Here is a 26,324-nt window from a genome sequence, read left to right as displayed (position 1 = left end):
TTAGGGCAGGCCAACTTCTTTATGATGTCGCATTATGTGCTGGTTCTTTTCTGAAGGTCTTCGGAACCCTTTCTTGCAGTACTCACAACGGTGGGGATAGTCTTTCGTATGAATGGAGATAACGTGCCGTTTAAAGCCTGAGGCATCTGTAGTGCTATACTCACAGTACTCACACTGATATACTTTTCTACCACTGTGTGTCTTCATATGCTTTTTAAGCTCATTCTGTTGCCTGAATCCCTTTCTACATCTCTTACACCTAAACGGAAGATCTTTTGTGTGAACTGAGAGAATATGGCGACTTAGAACGAATGGATCTGCAATCTTAAAGTCACAATGTCTACACTGGTGCATTTTTTTACCCTTGTGGGCAGCCACATGTTTCTTCAGTTCTGAAGGCCTGTGAAAGCCTTTATCACACATATCACACTTATGGGGGTAGTCCTTTGTGTGAACTGAAATTATGTGTCGTTTCAAATCGCTTGAGTTCGAACTCTTGTGGTCGCAATGCAAACACTGGTGTGTTTTGCTTTCTTGGTGGATAAGAGCATGTTGCTGCACCTCTTTGGTATCTGAGAAAGTCAGAAGACAAATGTCACACTTGAATGGCATCTCTTTACTATGCTTAGTTTTTACATGCGTTTTCAAGTTAGAAGAGTCTGCAGACCTATATTCGCAGTACTGGCATTGGTACGGCTTCTCCCCAGTATGGATTCGCATGTGCTTTTTGAGCTCTGATGGGTGACGAAAACCTTTACCGCACTCCACACATATATGAGGAAAGTTCTTGCTGTGGACCGCCAAAAGGTGACGATTCAACAACCCTTGTTCAGCTGTCTCATATTCACAGAATTTACACTTGTGCATTTTGTTGGCTCCTTTTTCCTTATGCACCATTTTGTGAGTAAACAAAGCCCCAGCGTGAGAGAAATGCTTCCCACATTCGTCGCATTCGATGGCCTTCTCTGCCTTGCTGGTCAGCTTGTGGCTCTCCAGGTGGTTGTGTAAACTTATCTTCTTGTTGGTAGTGTAATCACAGTCAGTACAGCGGTACTTCTTCTTGGTAAGGTGTTCAGGATGGTTTTTCATGTGCCTTTTCAAAAAACCTCTCGACTTAAACTTTTTCCCACAAATCATGCAAGGATAGACAGTCAAGGGATGTCCATCAGGGCCAATAATTATTGCTAAGGAAGGAAAAGAAAGGAGCATGAGCGATCAAACCAAGTTGTGTTTTGGTTTCTTCAAGAATTTAAAGCGTGTTCTGAACATTATTGGGCAAGTACTCCTGTGTTAGGCTATTTGCTACTTAGCATCATTCCTTTTACAATTTTTCAACATAAGAGATACAGCAGCCTCATCAAAAAGAGAACCTGGTCTGGAAACTCCATTCAGTATGACTGTACCAACCTCACTCCCTCCAGTTTAAAAAAAAATAAATGAATATATATGTAACTTCTACCAACTAGTGACTGCAGCTGTATCAACTGAGAAATTGGTGGGAAATTATTGATAAAAACAAAGTTTCATAATCACAGTTTCTGCTTTGGTTATTCTAACAATATAACTTATGTCAATTTAAATATGTCTACAGAATTTTAATATGCAAATCAGCATACAAGAATAGACAAGAATATGTCACAAGAACTGAAGTACTTGCCTTGCTGCTCTGTCAAGTATTCCTGCTTTATGCTGACATAATCAGATTCTTTAAATATGTTCGGTTTTTTAAAAAAGTTAATGCTTCCAACATATTTGAGGGATTTCTTCTCATATCCACATAAAAATCACCCGAGTTTTGAATTTTTTCATCCATGTTTTACCCACTCCCCCTTTTCTCTTTTTTTAATCCAAGGAAATCATTCATGAATATCACTGAATTCTTAAAATTATATTTTCACATTCAATACACAAAAGCTCTATGTGGTCTAGCAGCTAAAATGTCATCACAACACCTTTGGGGATACATACTAGAGTTTCATCTGAGAGCTCGCAAAGCACGCTGCGCTGTGGAACTCATGTGCCCTCACCTGTTTGGTACTGCCTGGAATCAGGTCTTCTCCTTTTCTTTGGTTTTTGTTTAGCCAGTCTGCCAAGCCCAGCAGACTCATCTATGTGCAAGAGGGCACTTGCAGTGCCATTCCGGTTTTCAATTCCATCAGAATTATTACCTAACAATGCGCATTAAAAAACAAAATTATACAGTATTATAAATTATAAAGAATTAGGGACTCTTTATAACTATAACAACGAAAAGTTAGCCATGATACTCATGAATGACAGAAATTCCCCATTCTAGGTAATGGGTTTTATGACCACATTTATTATAGAAAGACCATAGGAAATGCCTAGCTTCCAAATCTAAAAAACACATGTCAGCATTTTGCCCCATGGCCATGGACTCCCTTGTTGTCTCCCAAAATTGTAAAGTCATGGGCCACATATAATCAAGATGAAAAGTTTCAGCTTGAAAGCCTGTGTACTTCTTGCAGTACTTCCTTCTACGTAATATACACATGAAGGAAATTCCTGTTAAAAATAAAGACAAAAAGTAGACTTTATAATCTTCCTCTACTCTTATGCAAATCAAATAACCCTTACAGGGTACTGGTATTTCAGATTTCTGAAACCTAAGACCACAGAAACCGTTTTCAATCATGAATTCATGTTCAAGAACCAACTCAATCCCAAGAGCTGCAACGCGACTTACCGTAAGCTGCCGCCCACGCTATCGGCATGAAAGTCTTGATTTCATTGTCATCGATTTGCTGTTCATGTGCAGCAGCGGCTGCCGCTGCGGCAGCAGCATCCTCCTCTCCTACAATCACTTCCATATAAACTTCGTCTGCAATTTCTGCAACATCTGAGTGGAAAATTATAGAAACTTGTGTGACCAGGTTTACAGAGATCACAGGAAAAGATATTTTCACTTGAATTCAGTAAATAGACAAGTAGAAAGAAGGTTCACATGTTATATACCTAGAACATAGCTTTCACGTAGTAAGCACTCAATAAATATTTATTGAATGAATCTTACATTTCTTGGCTTTTCCCATAATGTGCTTTTAAATAATCTTATTTTCCATATTCTTTGCCATTATGGTTTATTATAGGATACTGAACATAGTTCCTTAATTTGTTTTTAAAGCAACATTCTAAGCACACATAATAAGTCATTGATGTTTCCCTTGAAATACAGCAGAATAATAATCTCTACAATAATCCTACTTGTTTCCTTCCGATACTGGCCATATTTTTTTAAAAAAGAAAAAAAAATAGAGCTACAGGAACATAAAATTCTCTCCCACAAAAAGGCCACCTACTTACTTAAATCTTCATCTTCTTGCTGAGAGTCGTTGACAGTCATATAAACCATCTTTTCCCTTGGCACACGAATACTGCTATTTTGATCAAGTAGTTCAACTCCATGATCATTCTCAGGCTCACTCTCCACAATGTCTACAGTGCCACCTATCAGACAAGATGAAGGCTCCAAGAATTTATGTGAAGACTTCATTTCCACCTGTTTCACTTACTACATTTTACATACTTTTCTACTGCTATATTGGAACCCTTGCTTAAAATGTTATCTTCAGAAAAGATTACAAATATTCTCAGTCTAAACCACCAAAAAATAATTAGGTTGAAGTGTTTGATCAGGAGGTATACTATGCTGAAGGTTTCCTCTTACCTAAGTCATCCTCTCCAGGGTCAGCTTTAAAAATGTACACCTTGATGACTTCAGGGCAAGTGCCATCCACTTTACAAGGATCGATTTCCGACTCTGCATCCATGGTCATCCCAGAGGAACCATCGTGTTCTATTTTGCCAGCATCATCCACTAAAAAGGCAGGAAAATACATGACAAATAATAATAGCAGATATTTAAATAAAAGTTACCATTTTCAAAAGCCCTTTTTACAAATATAATCTCTAATTTGATTCACATAAAATTGGATGATTTTACCTAAACAAGTACACACGCAGCACATGGTGAGAAATGTGGCTGACTGCTAAACTAAAGCCGGGTCACAGAGGACTTTGTACAACCAGGCAGAGGGGCTCATGCTTGACCCTGGTAGGCAGGAGGTTTTTCAGTCTTGTCAGGTGTCACAATCTCTCAGGGAACTTTAAAACACAGGCCCTCGCCAAGCAGTTCTACAGAATCAGAATTAGCAGGGGTGGGGCCTGATAGACAGATTTAAAGGAACCCTGCCCCAGGGATTCTGATCAGCAGTTTGAGGACTTCTGCTGTAGGTGGTGGGAGACTCTTAGGCAGTGACAAGGTCAGATCACCATTTCTGCTACACCATGCTGGCCTTGAGAAAGGTGGATTCAAAGGGATCAAAACATAAAGCAGAGATATCAGTTTTGAGTCTACTGCAATAATGCAGGTAACAGGTGACAAGGCCTCAAAAATTAGGACAGAGGTAGTATGGATGGGGAAGAGGGCTACACTTGAGTCGTATCTTAGGACTGAAATCGCAGAACCTGGTGCCCAACTGAAAACTGAACATGACAAAAGGAGCCAAGGATAACCATGGGGTTTCTGATATGGGTGACTGAATGACTGGGGGAAGAAATGGAAGGAAATTAGAGAAAGTATCTCTCTTCTGCATGTTTAATTAATTAACTTAAGGTCCAAGGGTAACCTCCCTAAAAGCTCTAAGAGCCAGTACCTGTCCCTATCCCTCCGTGATCACAGAACTTTTTGCTTGTTTCTCGCAGAGTATACGATTCACTGTGTTGTCACTAGGGGTGTGTTGCCTCCGTCTTTCCCACTGATAGAGCAGAATCTGTATTTTAATTATTCAGTCTTTTAAGACAGAGTCTGGTGATAGCAGACACTCAGAATACTGATGAATCAATGGTTCAAGGAATGACTGAGATGTGAAGTCAGCTGCTCGATACTCAAATCTGAAAGCTGAAGGCTGACCCACAGGTTTGGGAGCCATCGGTTCCATGTTAACTAAGCCTTGAGATCACAATGAGAACCTGCAGTGTGAGGAAAGAGTGGGCTGAGGATATCCTAGGGAATGTCATGGTTTAAGGGAGGGACAAGAAGAGTTCACAAAGGAACCTGAGAAGGGAAAGCTGGACAGGTTGGTGGAAGGTCATAAAGGAAGCTAGGGAGTTAGAAGTTCCAAAAATCCTAGTAAGGCCCATGGCAATAATGCAGCATGCACCCAAGTCAAAGGGGAATGTCTGCACTGACAACAGTAACCTGGAAGTCACTGGTGTTCCTGCTGAAGAGCAGTGTAGTGAAGGCTATATAAGGTCAGATTAGAGGGGTTGAGGATTCAATGGAAGGTGTGAATTTCTTCAAAAAGTCCAATTTAAAAATGGAGAACAAAGGGTAGAAACTAGAATGCATTGCAGGATCAAGGACTCTTCTGTTTAATTGATTAAAAATACTCGAGCATGCTCAGTCTGTGAGAGAAAATACAATAAAAAGTGAGAGGCTGAAGCCAGAGAACCTGGTGAAATTTTGGGATCAAGTTCTCAGAAGAACAGGGAGAAGATGAAACAAGGCATAAAGATGAAGGAATTTTCCTTAAATAGGAGGAGAAATACGCTATCCTTCTGAGACCTGAGAAGTTAAACATAGATGAGAATGAAGCTTATGTTGTGTTTGGAGAAGGGAAAGGAAGACTTGTAATGCACAAAGTTGAAAGAATTCATGGCTGGTGGCTTCAACTGTGGATATGAAACAGGAGGTAAGGGCCTTGGTCACCAGTAAGAGAATGGCAGATAGGTTAAGAGCTTGAGAAGCTAGAGAAAATGAGCTGATCCAGGACAAGCTTACCGATATGAAGGTTCAAAGACACCAGCTGGTTAAATTATCTGTGGTTTTTAAGAACTAAGAGAGGTTCCCTGAACTGAATATAACTACCTAAATTCAAGTATCTTGACTATGCTTTATAAAAATGACTTGTACAGGGAAAGAATCGACATTATGTCCTTATTTCTGGCCTGATGTGTACTTACCCTTTTTCAAAGCTAAATATTTCTATGACATACCCAGCTGACAAGGCCACTGTTATTTTCTTAAAGGTGGCTTTGGAACTTCAAACTGAGATGGCATTAGAAGGCTGAAGATCTCACCAAACTAGCAGGAGAGTCCTGAATAAAACTGTACGTCTTCAGAGAACTCATCTCTGAATAGTTTGATATTGTTGATGAAGCTTGGCCTCTTTTGGCAAGGTTTGTCAAAACTGATTCTAACATGTACTGGAAAATCAAATGTCCTTGTGTTTACAAAGAACAAAGTCAGGCTAGCTGTTATTGCATATGTTGAGTTTGTTGGTACTTATAAGATAAAACCTCTGATGACCAAAATCCAATCATTGTGGAGCTTGCAAAATGTCATGCATTTACCTGTAACTTAGAGTAAGACATTTGTTCGCTTTCAAACATGTGTGGGAAACACATCTGAAATATACAGACTTACCAAAGCCTAGCAAAGCTATTCTATTATTAGACAAAAGTAGAATTCACCTTCAGATTTTCACCTTGAGAATGTGTCCCACTAACTCAACCTATGAAATTATTCTGAATATGAAATATTACAGAAGTGATTTTTTTAAAAAAAACACAACATTTTGGTGGTCCTGTTAAGTACTAAACATTTCACTGTGATTTTAAAGTTACCATTAAAAATGAATTTCTAAAAACAGACATAGAAGGCTTTGATAAAACTGAGTCATCATACGTATGATTTCTGCATAAGTGCCTTTTTCTAATGCTGTAATGAAGAACTAAAGCTTCAGAATAAGGCCTCTCCAAAATAGAAGAGCATAATTTCTGGAAATTAAGGCCACCTCTAATAATAACTACCATTTGCATAGCATTTTGCAATTTCCTTAGCATTTCTATGTACTTTTCAATTTCCTTAGCATTTCTATGTACTTTTATTTCATTTGATTCTTACCTTTTCCAGATAAAGAAAGGAAAGCTCTGAGATGATACGTGATTTGACCAGTCAGTAAATAAGTGAGGGGTGGGAGAGAGAGTGAAGAGGTACCTGTCTTTAGAACTCAGACCTCTATTTTCATCTTTTGATTTTTGAAGAAATATATGTTCACTGTATAAAATTTAGTATTGAAAAAATCACCAATAGTCTCACTAACCAGATATTGCATCATTAGGTAGTAAATTTTCTTCCCAGTTTTTTCTATTTAAAAAAAGAAAATTGGCATCACAGTTTCCTCAAGCCTTATGTAATAATCATCTTTACATCTCATCTGGTATTTTAAACTTGAAAGCTGAAGAAAATTTGGCTTATCAACGATCTCATTAGCAATAGCAAAACTATAGCAAAATACAGGCGTACCGTAATCTTAAGTTACATTTTCTCAGAACTTTGTAGAGATTGTTCCACTGTCTTCTAGCACTGAGTATTTCTGTGTGGATGTCCCTATAATACTTTATCCCCAAAGTTCACTAAACATCACTGTGATTATGACTTAGTGGTTTTATCATTCTGTCAACTTCTTGAAAGAAATATTCAATCTTTATTTCAGGAAAGTTCCTTGAAGAGTCCAATCTTTATTTCAGAAAAATTTCTTCCATTATAAATACTTTTCTAATTCATCAGTTATTCCCTTCTGGAATTTCACTTATGTGCATTTTTCTCCTTTACCTGTCTCCCATATCTATCCATCTTCTCCATAATCATTTATATCTTTTTTTAACCATTTCATTTTTGTGATTTTCTAAAGCCAGGTGTCCCTCTGCCCCCGGTTATATATACTGAGGCATATTTATGCTTATAGTTGTTTCTGTGGTAGCTTTTATCTTGATCATATTTTTACTTTTCAATTTCTTTCTGAATTCTGTCCGTTTGTTTTCTGCCTCTATTGTCTTGTAATACATTTTTTGAACCTTTGTATCTCTTCTCTGGTTTTTTTTTTTTTTTTTTTTTTGCGGTACACGGGCCTCTCACTGTTGTGGCCTCTCCCGTTGCGGAGCACGGGCTCCAGACGCGCAGGCTCAGTGGCCATAGCTCCCGGGCCCAGCCGCTCAGCGGCATGTGGGATCTTCCCAGACCAGGGCATGAACCCGCATTCCCTGCATCGGCAGGTGGACTCTCAACCACTGCGCCACCAGGGAAGCCCTCTTCTCTGAGTTTTAAGAGATCATGTTTGCAATTTCACTGAGCCTTCAGGTCAGTGCTAACCAAGAGAACTTTCTGCGATGATGGAAATGTTCCATATGTCTGCACTAGCCACATGTGACTACTGAGCACTTGAAGTGTGGTTGGCGCAATTCAGAAACTATATGTTTAATTCATCTTGCAATATATTGATATTAAATAAAATAATATTTCAGAGAGCTGAAGAACATGAATCTTCAAAGGGCTCACTATGCATGATAACACATGACAAAAGACCCACAGGACTTCCCTGGTGGTCCAGTGAGTAAGACTCTGTGCTCCCAATGCAGGGGGCCTGGGTTTGATCCCTGGTCTGGGAACTAGATCCCACATGCCGCAATGAAGATCCCATGTGCTGCAACTAAGACCAGGAGCAGCCAAATAAATAAATATTTAAAAAAGAAAAGAAAAAAGACCCACACCTAACTAAACAAAACCCTATGATATTTCAGACCAACAGGGATAAAGAGATGATCTTTAAAACTTCCAGAAGAAAAAGAAACATCTACAAAGCAATGAGAATCAAAATGGCATCAGGCTTCTAAACCAATTGCTGGATGACAGTGAAACATGCCATCACAAATTCTCAGGGAAAATTCACTTCAACCCAGACTTCCATACCTAACCAAGTTATCAATCAACTTAAACGGTAGAAAAAATACTTTTAGTATACAAATCTAGACTCCTTAGGAAGTTATTTCAATATGTGGCCCAGTAAAATAAGGGAGTAAATCAAGGAAGAACATGGCACAGGGATCCAGAAAACAGTGGACTAGTCTCAGGAAATGATAAAAGGAAAATTTTAGAAAACTGTCTGCATTATAGTAAGCCTAAAATGCAACTAATGCAGAATGGATCAGAAAGACAGAAAGCTTCAAGAGGGGAGTCACTGGAAAAAGGAGAACTCAAAGAAAACAAACTTGAGAAGTCAAACTTGATAGTGTATTTCTTGGAAGGCACAAACAATTAAGAAAGAAAACCCGTGCTATAAGGGCATAATCAGTCTCAATGACAAAGTCTAATTAAGCTTGAAGTCTTTATATGACCAGTACCCACAAGGAGGACATGGATCAGTCAGTAAACCCCAGCCTTTCAGAACCGGAAGCTACCTGACAGATCTTGAAACAGACTATTTTCTTAATTTGAAAGAAAAATAAAGATGATTTTACTTCCTAAATAAGTTACTTCAAGGGACAGCCTGAATACACATATCTTTTCTAAAGGTTTAACAAGAGTGCCAGGTTATAAATGTTAGGATTGATGTCTAGGTGGGAAACCAAGCCTTTTCATAAAACCGTACCACAGTATTGCTGCTGAAGAGAGAATTTGGTTCTCTGAACCAAGAGCCTATTCTAACTTACTCTGATGAGTCCAACAGTCATCTTACTACCTAATCACTTCAATTTTTTTTTAACCTCTAAACCAAAATCCAATCAAAAGAAAAACTATGGAATAAAAACTTGGTATTCGGGCTTCCCTGGTGGTGCAGTGGTTGAGAGTCCACCTGCCAATGCAGGGCACACTGGTTCGTGCCCCGGTCCAGGAAGATCCCACATGCTGCAGAGCAGCTGGGCCCGTGAGCCATGGCCGCTGAGCCTGTGCGTCCAGAGGCCACAACAGTGAGAGGCCCGCGTACCACCAAAAAAACAAAAAAAAAACAAAAAAAAGAGTGGGAGATCTAAAAGTGATCTTTTTTGCTGTACGCAGGCCTCTCACTGTTGTGGCCTCTCCCGTTGCGGAGCACAGGCTCTGGACGCACAGGCTCAGGGGCCATGGCTCACGGGCCCAGCTGCTCCGCGGCTTGTGGGATCCTCCCGGACCGGGGCACGAACCCGTGTCCCCTGCATCGACAGGCGGACTCTCAACCACTGCGCCACCAGGGAAGCCCTAGACCTCCCACTCTTACCTTCCTCCTCAAGAACCCTCCTTCTGAGGTTAAAATTTCATCTTAATTTTATTATATAGCCTATAAAAGATTTGAAAGAACTGGTTATAATCTGATCTCCTTTAATTCTTGAAACTTTCCTAGAGGGGTTCAAAGGCTTAATGAAATTAGTCTCATTCTGTAGACAGGGAATTAATGCAACAGAGACATTCAAGTGCCTATCCTAAGTTACAGTGATCTCCAGCATGGTGTCAGAGATATAATTAATGAAAAATATTTGCCAAATTGCACTGAAGTGGTCTAAGACCCCTAGTTAATTAAGAACTAGTTAAGCAAGAACTGACTTCTTAACCAATTCCGGGGGAAAAGGAATGACTATTACAATCCCACCCTCTGCCTGCCTTTACCCCAAAATCCCCTGATGGGACAACAGGAAGGTCTTGAATGAAGCCAGTCCAGAGTTAGTCTTGCTAGCCCAGTGGATGCCACCAACAGAGATACTCTGTGTGGATAACACCAATGGCCAGTAGTTACTGATAGGCATGCTTTGTGCTGGATGCCTGGTGCACATGACCTGTAATTCTCACAACCACTCTGTAGGTCAGGTAGTATTACTGCCTTTGCACAAATAAGGAAACTAAGGCCAAAGTGAAGTCAGTAACTTGCTGAGAAGCAGGAATGGCATCCAAGTTGAAGGCTGGCTGACTCTAAGCTACAGGTGCTATTTCCATACACCATGTTGCTTCTCTAGGATCCCTATGAAAGGACAGCCATGTTCTCTCTCTCCCTCTTTCCTCTCTCCTCCTCTCTCTCCACTGACCAACTCCATTATCCCACCAAGTAATCAGAGATCTGTTCCAAGGGCAAAAGCTATCAGACAATTTTTATCTAGGCCTCAAGCAGATAAACAGTAAACATGAATCACAAGGCCAATGTGAAGCTCCAACTGCTTCTAAGACTTGCAAGATGTAGACTTTTTAACACAATCTTGTTGTGGGGAGAGGGAAGGACTACAACATCTTTACCTTATTTGAGCACTTTATTCTTAGTATAAATCTGACATCCTGATTGGACGTTAAGTTGAGAGCTTAATTCACTAATTTTAGTGTTGATTTCTAAATAAATTTCAGAATGCCTACAGTAAAGACAATAATTTTAGATGGATTAACACAAACCTTTTTTAATTTTACCAGAACAAGCTAGACATCTTCTCTAAAATAGTCTTAGTTCAATAAATAAGACTTCTCTCACATTTCAGAAATATTCCCATGTGGATATGTATTTTTTAAATTCTACAATTTTATTGTGGTTTATCAAATGGTTTAAGGACGAAAACTGATAGAGCGCATATATTAAAAAAATGGTAAGACACATACACATGCAGCAATCAGCCCACAGAACAAAGGAATAAACAAATATTTAACCATGTCTCCTGTACTAATAGCCCCTAGAATCAATAAACAAGTCATTAGATTGTACTAATCCTCAGAGTTTATGCATTAAACATATAGAGATTTGGATTTATTTATCATTCATTCCCCAAACAACTTTTTATTGGATGTCTACACTATGACAAAAGTTGTGCTTAATTAGGAGCTAACATCAGATCAACTGGTCAAAATACCTAAACTAGAAGGCCAGGGCCACCACACACTGCATCCGCGGGGTGCTGCTGACACTGTAGCTGTACAGTAGACAGCGGCAGGCAGCAACCATGTATACAGACCCTCAGCTTGTCTAATGTGCTCCGTTTCTAGTGATGGTTTTACCATCTGCCCAGCTGTACAAGCCAGAAGCCTGAGAGGGAGCTTCAAACCCTCCCTCTTCCTCAACCCTAAATTTAATCCAAATCCTACTTTCTAAGTATGTCATGAAGCAGTTTCCGTCAAACTCTACTGATAGAACCTTATTTCAAACCATCATCATCTGTTCCTCAGCTGGACTACTACAACCTCCTCCCATAGTGTGCCTTTTTTGGTTTCTGATTTTACTCTTACCTTGTCTGCTCTCGACAGCGCCGTTAAGGTTACTTTTCTGAACTGTAAATCTAATCATGTTACTATTAATCTGCTTACAACCCTCTAACAACTCCCCACATCAAAAAGGCAGAGCAGGCTTCTTAGTATATTCAAGAGCCCTTATGACTGTGCCTTTCCCTATTTTGCCACTCACTTCTCATCATTTTCTCCATTCACCTCATCAGAGACATTATTTGCACCCCAAAGAAGAAGTCTCTGAACACTCACAGATCTTTCCCAGCTCCCTCCAAATAAACATGCTCTCCTCTCTGCCATTCCTCCCTCCTCGGCTGCCCACTGAACATTTCATTCCCTCTTCAAATTAAGTTCACCCCACATTATTTTTTAAAGATGTGATAATGGTATTACTGTTTATTTTTTTTTAAATCGTTATCTTTCAGAACTCTATACTGAAATACTTATGAATGAAATGACGTGCAGAATTTGCTTCAAAACAATGTAAGAGGGAAGGAAATGCACAGGAGTAGAGATGAAATAAATTCAGTTATGTCTTCAACCAAGCTTCCACAGAACTTTGGCTTATAACACTTTCATAGCATTTAGCTCACCCAAGTGTACCCAAAATTTCCCAACATCTTTTCCGTTAGTGCTTCCAAAATGCTTTGTACATCCAGTTATATATCTTTTCACACTAAACTGTAATTATCTGCTTCTGTTTGTCTTCTCTCCAGGACTGTGAACTTTTAAAGTCAGAGACTTTCACTGTTTATCTCTAACGGCTAGCACAGTTCCTAGCTTATCATGGCTTATCAATAAATGTTTGTGACTAAAGATACAAGAAAAAGTAAACATGGGCAAGAGTATAAAAATAATAGTTTATACACAATTCCTTTTTCTCATGTAAACATAAATTTGAAAAAAATAACATTTCTGAGGTAGAAAAACAATGGAAAAGGGTTTGGAGGCTGCCTGAGTAGATTCTGCTATGATGGGTTAAATAAGAAAATGTTTACGCCCCCTCTAAATTATTTCCTAACGTCCTTGAAATTGGGTATGCAGTAATACTGCAAATTTTAGTAAATCACTGGAACTCTATTTGCCTCTTCTGTCTACCAATAAGCACTATTTATCCCAAACTCTACTGCTCTGTAGTATTAACTTTGTACACACACACACATGAAGAAGGGTAATATGAGAGTGGGGACTAGACATTTTGGAATAAAACACACTTGATTTCAAATGTTCACCCTAATGCTAGCTGGATGTGTAACTTTGGACAAGTTACTTAAATAGAGCCTCAGTTCCCCAATCTGTAAAACAGTGGTAACACCAACGTTATAAGGTTGCTATAATTAACAAATTATATAGTAAGTTCTGGCACAAAGATATTATTTATTGAAGGTTTACTATTACCTATTTTTATTGTTACCAACTTGTTACAAATCTCCAGCTAAATAATTCTTGGGATAAAAAAGCTTAAGTTTTAAAATTTTTTAAGAACTGTCCATATTGACTTGATAACAATCAAACCATAAACACAATCCTAAACATTTCTGCCCAAAAAGAGAACTTTATTAAAAACAAACCTCACCAAACAAACTTAATTATCTCTTCTGATAGAAATGCCCACTGACTCAAGGGCCATTAGAAGATGGGTCTGATGAGTCTGACAGCATTTTGCACACGTTAGTACCTGAACTCTTTCTTGAAATATTAATTCAAATGGACTTAAATTTTTTATATATATATATATATATATATATATATATATATATGCTACTACACCAAAACAGTTCAATAAGCATTAGTTAAGAACTAACCAATCTAATGATATATCAACATTCAGCTTTTATAAAAGCAGTTGCATACTGCAGAACATGGTGTTTTGAATACAAGCTTATCTTAGTGAAAAGGTCTTTGACCTTAGAATATAAAAACAACTAAATGGAGAGAACACAGCTATGTTATTACCCCACACTCACTGTCATCAAAAAGTTTTATTAAAGTTATGGTCTGCACCAAGTAAAATTTCCAAGTTTACAATAAACATGTTAAAAATGTTGATAAACTCTCACTTAACCCAACTAGTTTAAAGGTTCCAAGATTAAATTATTTGCTATAATTTTTGTTAATGTTTGTCTTCTTTAAAACTGCTTAAAATAACTGAAAGCACATATTTTATTAAAATGTGTATTAGAAATGAAGCACCATAAAGGTTTACATTAGAACAGAGACTCTCTGCCAAGTGATCGGGCTTTGGCAGGAGAAGCCCCATACTCCAGAGGCATATTAGTTGTTTTCTTTGGTGTTACTATCAACAGTAAGCACACATACCCAAGTATGCTGGTTTTCCATAAGTACACACTATGTTGCCATAACTTGTTAATTTTGCTAAACCTTTAAAAACTCACTTATGGATTTTTGCCTGGCCTTTAAAATTCAGACTTTAATATTCAGGGTAGTAAATTTTACAAATTCACTACACATTTCTGATAACATGAAAACAGTATAAGGACAGACATATAGATCAATGGAATAGAATTAAGAGTACAGCAAATTCGGGCTTCCCTGGTGGCACAGCGGTTGAGAGTCTGCCTGCCGACGCAGGGGACACGGGTTCATGCCCCGGTCCGGGAAGATCCCACATGCCGCGGAGCGGCTAGGCCCGTGAGCCATGGCCGCTGATCAGCGTTTTTTAGCAATAAAATATTTTTAATGAAGATACGTACATTTTTTTAAGACCTAAAGCACATGTAACAAACTACACTATAGTGTTAACATAACTGGGAAACCAAAAAAATTCATGTGACTCACTTTAGTACAATATTTGCTTTACTATAGTGGTTTGGAATCAAACCCGCAATATCTCCAAGGTATGCCTGTTTAGATAAACTGGATTTCATCAAAACTTAAAACTTGTACATCAAAGGACGCTATCAAAGAGAAGACAACCAACAGAACAGGAGAAAAGATTTGCAAATCACATATAAGGGATTTGCATCTAGAATATATCAAAAATTCTTTCAACTCAGTAAAAAAAGACAACCCAATTTAAAAATGAGCAAAATGGGCGTCCCTGGTGGCACAGTGGTTAAGAATCCACCTGCCAATGCAGGGGACACGGGTTCGAGCCCTGGTCGGGGAAGATCCCACATGCCGTGGAGCAACTAAGCCTGTGCACCACAACTACTGAGCCTGCATGCCTGGAGCCTGTGCTCTGCAACAAGAGAAGCCACCGCAGGAGAAGCCCGCACACCGCAACGAAGAGTAGCCCTCGCTCACCGCAACTAGAGAAAGCCCGCGCACAGCAATGAAGACCCAACAAAGCCAAATAAATAAATATATTTTTTTTAAAAAAAGGGCAAAAGATCTGAACAGACATTTCTCCGAAGAATACATACAAACGGCCAATAAGCACGTGAAAAGACACTCAACATCATTAACCATCAGGGAAATGTATATCAAAACCACAAGAGGATACCACACTTCATATCCACTAGGATGGCTATCACCAAAAAGTATTAACAAGTACTGGAGAGGATGTGGAGAAAATGGAATCTTCATTCACTGCTAGTGGGAATGTAAAATGGTGCAGCTGCTTTAGAAAACAGTCTGGCAGTTCCTCAAAAGGTTAAACATAGAATTACCATATGACCCAGCAATTCCACTCCCACATATATACTCAGAAGAGATGAAAACATATATCCAACAAAAACTTGTACACAAATGTTGATTGAAGTCCTAACTTGTACACAAATGTTGATTGAAGTCCTAACAGCCAAGAAGTGGAAACAACCCAAAAGTTTATTAACTGATGAAAAGACTAAAATGTATACCCATACAATGGAATATTATTCAGTAATAAAAAGGAATGAAGTACTGATACATGCTACAACATAGACGAATGCTGAAAACATTATGCTAGGTGAAAGAAGCCAGACACAAAGGACCACATATTATAGGATATCACTGATATGAAATGTCCAGAGTGGGCAAATACAGAAAGTAGATTAGGGCTTGCTTAGAGTTGGAGAGGATAGAGAGGGATAATATGAGTGATAGTTAAAGGATATGAGGTTTCTCCTTGGGGAGATGAAAAAATTTCTAAAATTGATCGTGAGGAAGATTGCACAAGTTTATGAATACACCAAAAGCCACTGAATTGCACACTTTAAACGGGTGAACAGTATGGTATGTGTATGAAAAGCTATTACCAAAAAAAAAGTTTATTTCAAAACTTAAATTGAATCTAGGATTAGAAAGGAACACCTAACTTCCATTCATCTCCTACCTAACTGTCCTAATTAAAAGACATGAGAGATGTCAACAAGACCTAGAGTGACATTTCCTTGATCATATTAATATCAGAGGCACCCAAAGAATATTTTGATTTTGTTTCCTGCAGCTGTTATAAGGCAGTGCCTGACTCATCATCACCAGATCTTCTCCAACTTTCCCTATTGTACAAACTGATGTTTCACAAAATAGCATCTTGACTATGCAGCTGCAGAGTGAAACTGTAGGAGGGTGAAGACCACTGCAAAGAAATTAGGGATGCCTGGCAGCTGTCTCAGATTCATGCAGAACTAAGAAACAATTTGAGTAACAAGTGGATGATTCAAACACTCCACCTTTCAGAGAGCCAGAAAACTCCTAAGTACCATAAAGCAGTGCCACCATATCTAGCCCGACCAGAACCAAATAACAGCCACAGCTACTGGTAGGGAAGAAATGTGTCATTAATACCTTGGATGAGGCGTGATGTCCACAGACTTTCAGCTATAGCATTCATTTATTCAACAAACATTTCACATCTAATATGCCAAAGGATTTGATGGCGAATATACATAAGTAGCTAAGATGCAACAGACAGTTCCTGTCCTCAAGAAACATACAATCAATTTAGAAGCAATCACAACATCTAGAGAGCAAAGACTAGATGAAGAGGTCATCCTGACCTCAAAGGCAGCTATACTGTGACAAAGAATGTTTGTGCCAATGTACACTACCCATGAGACTACTACTTGCTAATTTATCATCTTTTTTTTTTTTTTTTTTTTTTTTGCGGTATGTGGGCCTCTCACTGTTGTGGCCTCTCCCGTTGTGGAGCACAGGCTCCGGACGCGCAGGCTCAGCGGCCATGGCTCACGGGCCCAGCCGCTCCGTGGCATGTGGGATCTTCCCAGACCGGGGCAGGAACCCGTGTCCACTGCATCGGCAGGCGGACTCTCAACCACTGCGCCACCAGGGAAGCCCTAAAATACGTATTTTACGTACATATATAAAATATACTAAAATACAGTACAAGAGCAGTTTGTGTCTATCTGTATTTACTTTTTCAGAAACATTAAAATCTATACCAATTAGCACAAACCCAGGGCCTGAAAAAAAAGATGACTATAAATAAAATTTTTAATAAAAATTTTGTAAGTCTGAGCTCTAATACAAGAATCTACTACACTATGTCAACCATTACTAACGAAACGTCTGGTTTTTTGGATGACTTTCTTGGGGGGTTGACTTCCTAAAAGAGTAATAAAGGTAAAAGACAGCGTGCAGCTGAAGGTCGAACTAATGCCGTGAACTTTACTCCTTAGCTAACAAGTTTAAGACAGAAAGGACAGAAAAGGGAAAGAGAAGTCAAGAACAGAGAGTGCTTTCTCAAGTATTTCACCAGATCCTCCTCCCCTCATAAAGCACAATGAACCCAATTCCTTCCTTTCTCCAGCCTTGCCCCTGGGTTGCCTAGTCGTGGGATAGAAAATCCGGTAGTTACATTGAAAAATAGCATTTTCATTTAAATAGTGCATCTTACATACAAACTTAGGTCTCCCAATCTCAGCTGGCCCCTGCAGTTCGTTCAGCAATCTATAAGTTCTTAGCTTCCTGCCCTGGCCCATCCCCATACGACATAGGCTTTTCAACCCTTTGCCACTACCCTTCAACTCCCACCCAACCTCTGCAAGTCCTTCTATATTAGCAGGTGAATTTGCTACACAGAGAAAACAGCTCCCAACATTCAAACACTCCTTTTAAACTTACTGTCCCAGGCCCAGGCTCTCCAATTTTCCTGATCCTTAACTGCCTTCCTGTCTCAGAGAAGGGGACTCTTTTTCTCTAGGACTCACCTACCAGCCTTCCACCACTGCCCTGGACCCTACTCCGTTCCTCTGCTCTGGAACCTGCTCGAACTGTTAGCCCTTCCTATATCTTCAGTCTCTGTTCAACTGTTTGTGTCCTGCACCTGTAAACCTACATATATGCTCAACACACTTCCACCATCCATCCAACCATCAAAAGCTGTACTCTTGCTTCTTCTGTCCCTTCACTGACCAAAATGGCAATTTATACAAACTGCTTCACCTACTCCACCACTTCTACCAACTTCTCAATCCATTACAGCTTATCTCCTCTATCTCTTCTCCACTGGCCCATGCTTTATTGAAACTATTCTAATTAAGATACCAATAACTTTTTATACAATTTTTAAGGTTACTTTCCATTTATAGTTATTACAAAATACTGGCTATATTCCCCATGTTGTACAATACATCCTTGAGCCTATATTACACCCAATAGTTATAATAATAAAATATTTAAAAATTAAAAAAAATAAAGTTGCCTTCCCACAAAAATAAAACAAAAAGGATAATTCAAAAAAAAAAAGATATCAATGACCTCCTAACTGCCTAACGAAAAAGCCCACTCCCTCCTCAGTAACTAACACTCTTAGAAATTCTGCTTATCTTTGACAGTGTTAAAAACATTCTAAAGATTTTTCTCCTCTTCCTCTTCCTAAAACCTCCTGACTTTCATAGGCTCTTCTCTGCCTACTTCTTAAATGCCCAAAGGATCCATACTTGACACTCTTACTTGACAAGCACTCTCTGGGGACCACCACCCATTTCCACATAGGGTACTACCTATATTCCGTTGTCCCAAATTTCTTCACAAACTCTCTCAAAATCACCAAATTCATATTTTCAACTGCCTACAGAAAACATCCACCAGATTGTCCCCAGCAAGCAACCTAAACTTTTAACAGGTCCTGAAACATTTTCTTTCCACCAAATCTATTCCTCCTCCCAGGTAATGGCATAACCAGGCACCCAATCTCCCACGGCAGAAACCTTAGTGTCCTCCTTGAATTCTTTCTCCCTCAAATCCTTACCCCTATTCTATCTATCACCAAATCGCATTCATTTTACTTCCTAATCTCTCTTAAATCCAGCTCCCCTGCTCTACTTCCATTACTATGAAGGTACTTAGGATCTTCTTTATCTCATGTAGGAACCATTCCAACTTCTCTCATGTAGGAACCATTCCAACTTCTACTACCAGGATTACCTTCCTAAAATAAATTCAAACTTGAAACAGGATATTACATTTTTCCTTGTCAGAGTGGCAAAAATTAAAATGGAAAACAATACCCTACGCTGGTCAGAGTGTAGGGAAAGGGACATTCTCATAAACTTGGTGGAAGGAATTATATTAGGCAAAATACCGAGGCAAATATAACCAGACTTATAAATATGTATACCCTCTGATCCAGCAATATTATTTCTAGAAATTTATTTTAAGTAAATAAACAGAAAGTGCACAAAGATATGAGTACATCCTAAAGTTCCCATTATTCCCAACAGAAGCCAAGACCTTTTTGACATACTATATACCATTTGCCTAGAATGGCTCCCTCCTATCCATGTCCTTCTTCATCCTGCAAAACTAGGAACTCATCCTTGAGTTCAAAGGTCAGCAACTCCATTCTGTCTCCACAGCAATTTAGTCACACCTCTGCATCACAGTGTAACCTATCTTTCTCTCCCACTGTAGACTGTAAGCTCTCCAAGGACAATGGTTTGTGTAATTTTTTTTTTTTTTTTGCGTTACGCGGGCCTGTCACTGTTGTGGCCTCTCCCACTGCGGAGCACAGGCTCCGGACGCGCAGGCTCAGCGGCCATGGCTCACGGGCCCAGCCGCTCCGCGGCATGTGGGACCTTTCCGGACTGGGGCACAAACCCGTGTCCCCTGCATCAGCAGGCGGACTCTCAACCACTGCGCCACCGGGGAAACCCTGTGTAATTTTTATTTAGCACATATCCATATTTGTACTATCTACAAAAATGTCTGACACATAGTAGGGGCACAGTAAACACGTGTTGAATGAAGGCATTTTCCTCCTCTTTACACAAAGACCTCTCTGATTTCCAAAATCTTAAGAACTTTTAAAAGGTATTTCCTAGGCTGCCCTGGTGGCGCAGTGGTTGAGGGTCTGCCTGCTGATGCAGGGGACACGAGTTCGTGCCCCGGTCTGGGAGGATCCCACATGCCGCGGAGCGGCTAGGCCCGTGAGCCATGGCCGCTGAGCCTGCGTATCCGGAGCCTGTGCTCCGCAACGGGAGAGGCCACAACAGTGAGAGGCCCGCGTACCGCAAAAAAAAAAAAAAAAAAAAAAAAAAAAAAAGGTATTTCCTAAAATGCTGGTGGACTCCAGTATTTTATATTAAATTCCTGTTTTATAACAGGTATTTAAGCAAAGCAAATGGTCTCGTGCATTTATATAAGCAAATAGTCTGTGAGTCTTTATTTGTCTGAAGTTTAGTTCCTAGAGGCATAATCAGAATTTCCATACTGGGTCAGAACTGTGGTCTATCTAACTGAGGATTAGGATCCTCAGGATCTCTGAAAGTGGTACCAAGAAATAAATTGTAAGAAGACATAGCTGTTCTCCCAGATGTTAGAGGTGTGTTCCAAAACACCTTACTTTTCTTCAATAACCTAGTATGAGTCCATCATACTTGAAATCATGTTTTAGAATATTTGTTTAAATACTATGCCAGAGCTCTTTTCCATGCTATCTGTTACATAAAGAGCATTTTACATAGTACATAGTATTACATAAGTAGTACTGTACATCCATATACAAGAATATAAGTAGTTTGGGTATATATTTTTCCTCTAAGTTGAACTCCTTTTAAGTTTCAAGAGGGTTCCTAATTCTAATGAAGGCTGGTAACAGCCTAATCACATCCTTCATGATTTCACAAAGTTCAGTTCTAGTCCTTTCAATCTCTGATCTCTAGACTGAAGAAATCTCATCTTTCTACTGTGTCCTTACAGAGAAATGATTCTACTCTGTACCATTCCACTTTTCTTAATTTTGAGTTATCTTACAGGCTCCAAACTGAAACAACAATGAAGGAAGGTCCATGAGATTTAATTTTATAGAAGTCAAGAAAACTTCACCCCTGATATAAGTTAGACAGCCTTCAAAAACACCTTTGACAACCACTGTACCCCAAGACTTACAAGAAATCATAAGGTAGTCCTCACAGTTGCTTTTGTCGTCATCTTGCTGGTCCACAGGAATCCCATTGGCATCTATGACTGCTTCAGAGGCACAATCTGCTACCAATACTTCTTCTGACACTACGTCAGCTGTCAGAGGATCAGTGACGATCTCTGCCTCTACAACACTATCATGAACAATGTGTTCAACATGTCCAACATCAGACACATGTATGGATTCACTCGTCAAGACGTGTTCTGGCATAGACATTGAGGCTGAAGTAATATCAGAAGCTAAAACATCATCTGGGACTGTGCAATGTGCTAAAGAAACTTCTTCGGTTACATCTGAGTCCAGCACTTGCTCAGGAATGATGACCGTTTCAGATACATCTGCTTCTTCCATGATATCTGGACACTGAACATCTTCTATAACAACGTCCTCGATAACATCTTGGATTACAACTGAGTCTGGGTCATCAGGAACAAAGTTATGCACAGTTATGTCTGAATCCACAACATCTGAAACAAAAACAGTTTCTTGTACTTCCACAACAATTTGATCACCATCCATGTGTGTAGCATCAGCTCCTTAAAAAAAAAAAATTAAAATCACATATTTCAGGTATACATGCATGACTACCTCAATTAATATAAATGTTACTTAATTTCTACCAGGAAAACAAACTAGCTCCTCAGTTGTCTCAAACATTAAGATAGATTAAAGAAATAGAGATAATCTATTTTTGAATCATATCAGAAATAGAAATTCTTAATACAAGAACTTTTATACTCATCCCAAATCAATTAACAGGTAAGGAAATAAAAGAAAAACAAAGTAAATGTGGCAGTCACACACACAAAAATATATTCATGAAAGTAATATTCTAGGCTGACTAAAACTAAACCCATATGCATAGGTACTTAAGGGATGATTATAAAAATTAATAAGTAAAGCAACTTCAGGTGGCAAATATACCATTTTCCTTCATTATATGTTTTTCACTTCTTTCCCTTCTTGCTCCATCTCTCTTTCAACTCATATTTTTTTCTCCTGTCCATCTCTCCCATGTTTTCTTTTACTTCCCTTCATTTCCCCTTTCTCCTCCTTTGTTCTAGAACAATATCCCACCAATATCCTCCATTTATGATTATGGAAATTCAGAAACTATCCTCCGAATCTAGAATATAAAAAGAATCGGGCCATAAATAAAAAGAGGGCTAGAAGGCCACAGTTAAAGAGAAAGACAACTGGTTAAGGAGCCTCTGTAGACAGATAAAATGAATAAAAGTGCAGTTGCTCTGGAGCAATGGAAGGTGAGGTTAGCTGGAGTGGGGCCTGCCCCAACCTCACCAGGGTAGTCCGCCTCCATTCAGCTTCCTCCCATCCCCCCATATGCCAATCTCCCTGGCACTTCCTCAGAACATAAGAAACCCTACTCTAGTCCACTCTGCAGTTAACAAGTGAAGGTAGAGGGTTGAATCAATTGAAGCCCAGTGAGATTAAATGACTTCACCAAGATCACACAGTTTGCACAGGTTATGGTGCTCAGTAAATACTACTCTGAATAAATGCCACAAATGAGAATCGAAATCAGATATCCTTGCCAAAAACATAATGTAAGATAAAATAAAACAAATCTGGTGCCTTGGCTCCTGATCCAGAGAAAAGCAAACAATATTTTATAAAAGTCTTACCTAAAAAGCTATTCAGTCGATTAGTGCTTCTGGATGTGACTCAGACCAGGCTGAGTCCAAGCAGCTGCCTAACTCAATGACTCTGTGTCAATGGCCAGGCCCTCAGAGAGACACATGGCTTTTTTTTTTTTAAACAAACACAAATAATCAACAAGGGCCAAAGAACCTTTAAAAATGTAAGAAATCTTAAAGCCAGTTAATATCCATTTTATTTACACCTAGAAATAATAGAGAGTGCTTGCTTTAATTCCCACAGAACTTCTACAAAATGCTTTATACTGTTTTCAATATTCTCAATATTAACATCAAGCAATAGATCACTGTAATCTCCATTTTGCAGACATGAAGATGAAAGTATTTAGGATTTGGACACTTATTAGTTTTGTGACCTTGGGCAAGTCATTTAACCTCTGAGTTTCGGTTTCCTCATCAGTGAAATGAGGACAGTAGTATCTGCCATGCATACCTCACAGGACTGCTGTGATGATCAAATGGGAATATATGGGAAGTGTTCTGAAAAACTGTAATGAAAGGTTTCATTATTATTAGGACACATGAAAATGGAGGCCCTGGCAGATTAAGTGACTTGCTCAAAGATAAACAAACACCATAAGTGTTAACAATCAGGGCTAAAATGCAACAGCCCTTCAATCTACCCCTTAGCCCATGATCCAGGCTTGCTTGTGGCAACATTAAGCTAGTAAGTGGTGTGCTTTTTTCTCCAAAGAGCTTAGTCTCTCTTTCAAGCACATTAATTATACTTCATGTTCTAAAGAAGAAAGAATCAAAACTTTGCATTTATCATTATCAAGCTGAAATTACCAAATGTGAGTCAAAAGACTATCCCAAATTGTTAAGAAAAATACACAAACCCCCAATAGACTTAGAGATTAAAGAAGAATTAAAATTAAAAATCGCTAATATTTAATTTCCTGATAAAGTTAATTGCTATTTCTTTAGTATGCAATACAGTCATTTCAAGTCCAATGGAAAACTCATTAACGTTTTATTTATAAGGGTAGCTAATTAGTGTGATACAAAACCATTTTATATTACAAAACCTAGCATAATCACTTCACTATGTTATATAACTGGAACCATGAGTAATCCAAAATTGTGAATACTTTTTTCCCATTTTTAGAACTTCATAAATTTAATTCTCCTTGTACAGTTTGGGAAGTGAGGTAAGACTCCTTTTGCTAACTTGCGAGAGAGAGAATTTTAAAAGTAGGATGAGGTCAGAACATGGAGGGCCTTAGGTTTATACTTTACCTGCCGGGTAATGGTCTATGTGGAAGAAAGTAGAATGAAGAGATGTAAGCAAGGAATATTTTCGAAGGGAGAACTTTAACAGGACTGAAGTAAACACTAAGGTTTTGATAATGTTGCTGTTACTGACAAGAATATGAGTGTTGGTTATGAGGGAGCCAAATTTTAAGGAGGGGAATAATAATATACTCACTTTAACATCTCTAAGCTTGATAGGATAACAAGATACCTAAGTGTAAATATCAATGACAGCGTCTAGCAATTTTTCCACTTGACAACCAACTCCAAATCTGGTAGGTGGGAAGTGGAACAACCCCAGTAGTTATACCTGCTGCATCAAAATATGAGTTTGGCTCTTGTGGTTGTAATTCAAGTCCATCTTCATCCATGGCCTTTAATTCTCATCAGTCACAGCTCCTAAATTAGGCGAAAAAGTAAACCAAGTATTACTTTTCTTAATATATGTATTAAAAAATGTCATCATACTATTTACATTTCTGAAACACCAAAAATTATGTGACAGATGAACATCTATCAAAAATGTGTCTATCTGAAATAAAAGGGAAAAGTTAAAATTAAATTGCCAAAAACATAATGATACATGGGCATCTATATGACAAGGAAAGGTGGATAAATCAAATAAGTCAGCTTTGCCTCGACTTTTTGAGATACTGCTTACATACATCATACATACATACATACATACATACACACTGCAAACGTCTTGATGCATTCTGACACATGCATAAATCTGTGTAATCACTACTCTACCCAGATCAAGCCAGAGAACATTTCCAGCACCCCAGCACTCTGGTCTCCTCTCACTCTGTATACTCCTCACTCCCACAAGGGTAACCGGCTTTATTAAGGTTCAATTTATACTCTGTAGCTTATCGGGAGGAAATTCCTGCACAATTTTCATATTACTTCTCTGAATTTAATGTAGCAACTAAGCCCGTGTGCCACAACTACTGAGCCTACGCTCTAGAGCCCGTGTGCCACAACTACTGGGGCCGCATGCCACAACTACTGAATCCCATGCACCTAGAGCCCGTGCTCCGCAACAAGAGAAGCCACCACAATGAGAAGTCCACGCACAGCAACGAAGAGTAGCCCCCACTCGCCACAACCAGAGAAAGCCCGTACACAGCAACGAAGCCCCGGTGCAGCCAAAAAAAAAAAAAAATTTTTTTAATAAATAAATAAGCCACACACAAAAAGAAAATACAAAAAACTAATCCCCCAATCTAGAGAAGCAAATTCCTGCAGTGTATTTATACTCTCCTGGCCATAGTTGATTGGCACTAACTATAAAACGGTAAAAATAAGTTCATCTTTGAGCACAATAAAATCAAAGTCCTATCCCCGAGAATCGAAACCATGAGCAAAGGTCACTCAGTCTATCTTTCTGTCTCTGTCTCTCCCCTCTCCTCTCCTGGCGGCTGGAACATATGAGGTGAGGAAGGCCATTTTCCAACTTCAGCTTAGACTAGTGAGATAAAGTTTACAAGTAAATAATAAAAAGAGGGCTTCCCTGGTGGCGCAGTGGTTGAGAGTCCGCCTGCCGTTGCAGGGGACACGGGTTCATGCCCCGGTCCGGGAAGATCCCACATGCCACGGAGCGGCTGGGCCCGTGAGCCATGGCCGCTGAGCCTGCGCGTCCGGAGCCTGTGCTCCGCAACGGGAGAGGCCACAACAGTGAGAGGCCCGCATACCGCAAAAAGAAATAATAATAAATAATAATAATAATAAAAAAAGAATCCAGTGAATGCTCTGAGAAATAGAGGAGAGGGAGCAGGGAAGGGAGGCTTACCAGTAATAGCTTTTTAGCTCCTGGTTCTAGACCTTTCTGAGGTCCAGCTACAGTCTACCTTGAGTTTTTGCAAGCCACCCCAATGACCTTACTGATTCCTTTTCTACTTAAGCCAAAAACTTACAACAAAAAAACCCAATCAAATAATATACTACTTAGTACTAATCATTGCTTCAAAGAGCACACATCAGGGATTAGAGCTTACTCATGTGGCAAATATTACATAAACCTCCTCCCTCA

General features: G+C 39.2%; 1 protein-coding gene across 2 annotated transcripts; it reads right to left on the bottom strand.

Moving 5' to 3' along the window:
• On the bottom strand, window positions 1–24,660 carry ZFX (zinc finger protein X-linked). 2 transcript variants are annotated; one of them, XM_065901089.1, is made up of 7 exons: window positions 24,600–24,660; window positions 21,326–21,895; window positions 3,689–3,838; window positions 3,325–3,468; window positions 2,708–2,860; window positions 2,028–2,168; window positions 1–1,184 (listed from the first exon to the last, which is right to left on the bottom strand). In XM_065901089.1, exons 1-7 carry the CDS (start codon window positions 24,658–24,660, stop codon window positions 1–3), a joined length of 2,403 nt encoding a protein of 800 aa, XP_065757161.1. The 2 variants fall into 2 exon arrangements, with proteins under 2 accessions (XP_065757161.1, XP_065757162.1); XM_065901090.1 differs by lacking the exon at window positions 2,708–2,860.
• Between the last annotated feature and the right edge of the window lie 1,664 nt (window positions 24,661–26,324).

This window comes from Phocoena phocoena, chromosome X (assembly GCF_963924675.1).
Source record: "Phocoena phocoena chromosome X, mPhoPho1.1, whole genome shotgun sequence".
NCBI lineage: Eukaryota > Metazoa > Chordata > Mammalia > Artiodactyla > Phocoenidae > Phocoena > Phocoena phocoena.
The sequence above is the reverse complement of the archived record's forward strand: the minus strand, read 5'-3'. Positions and strand labels throughout refer to the sequence as shown.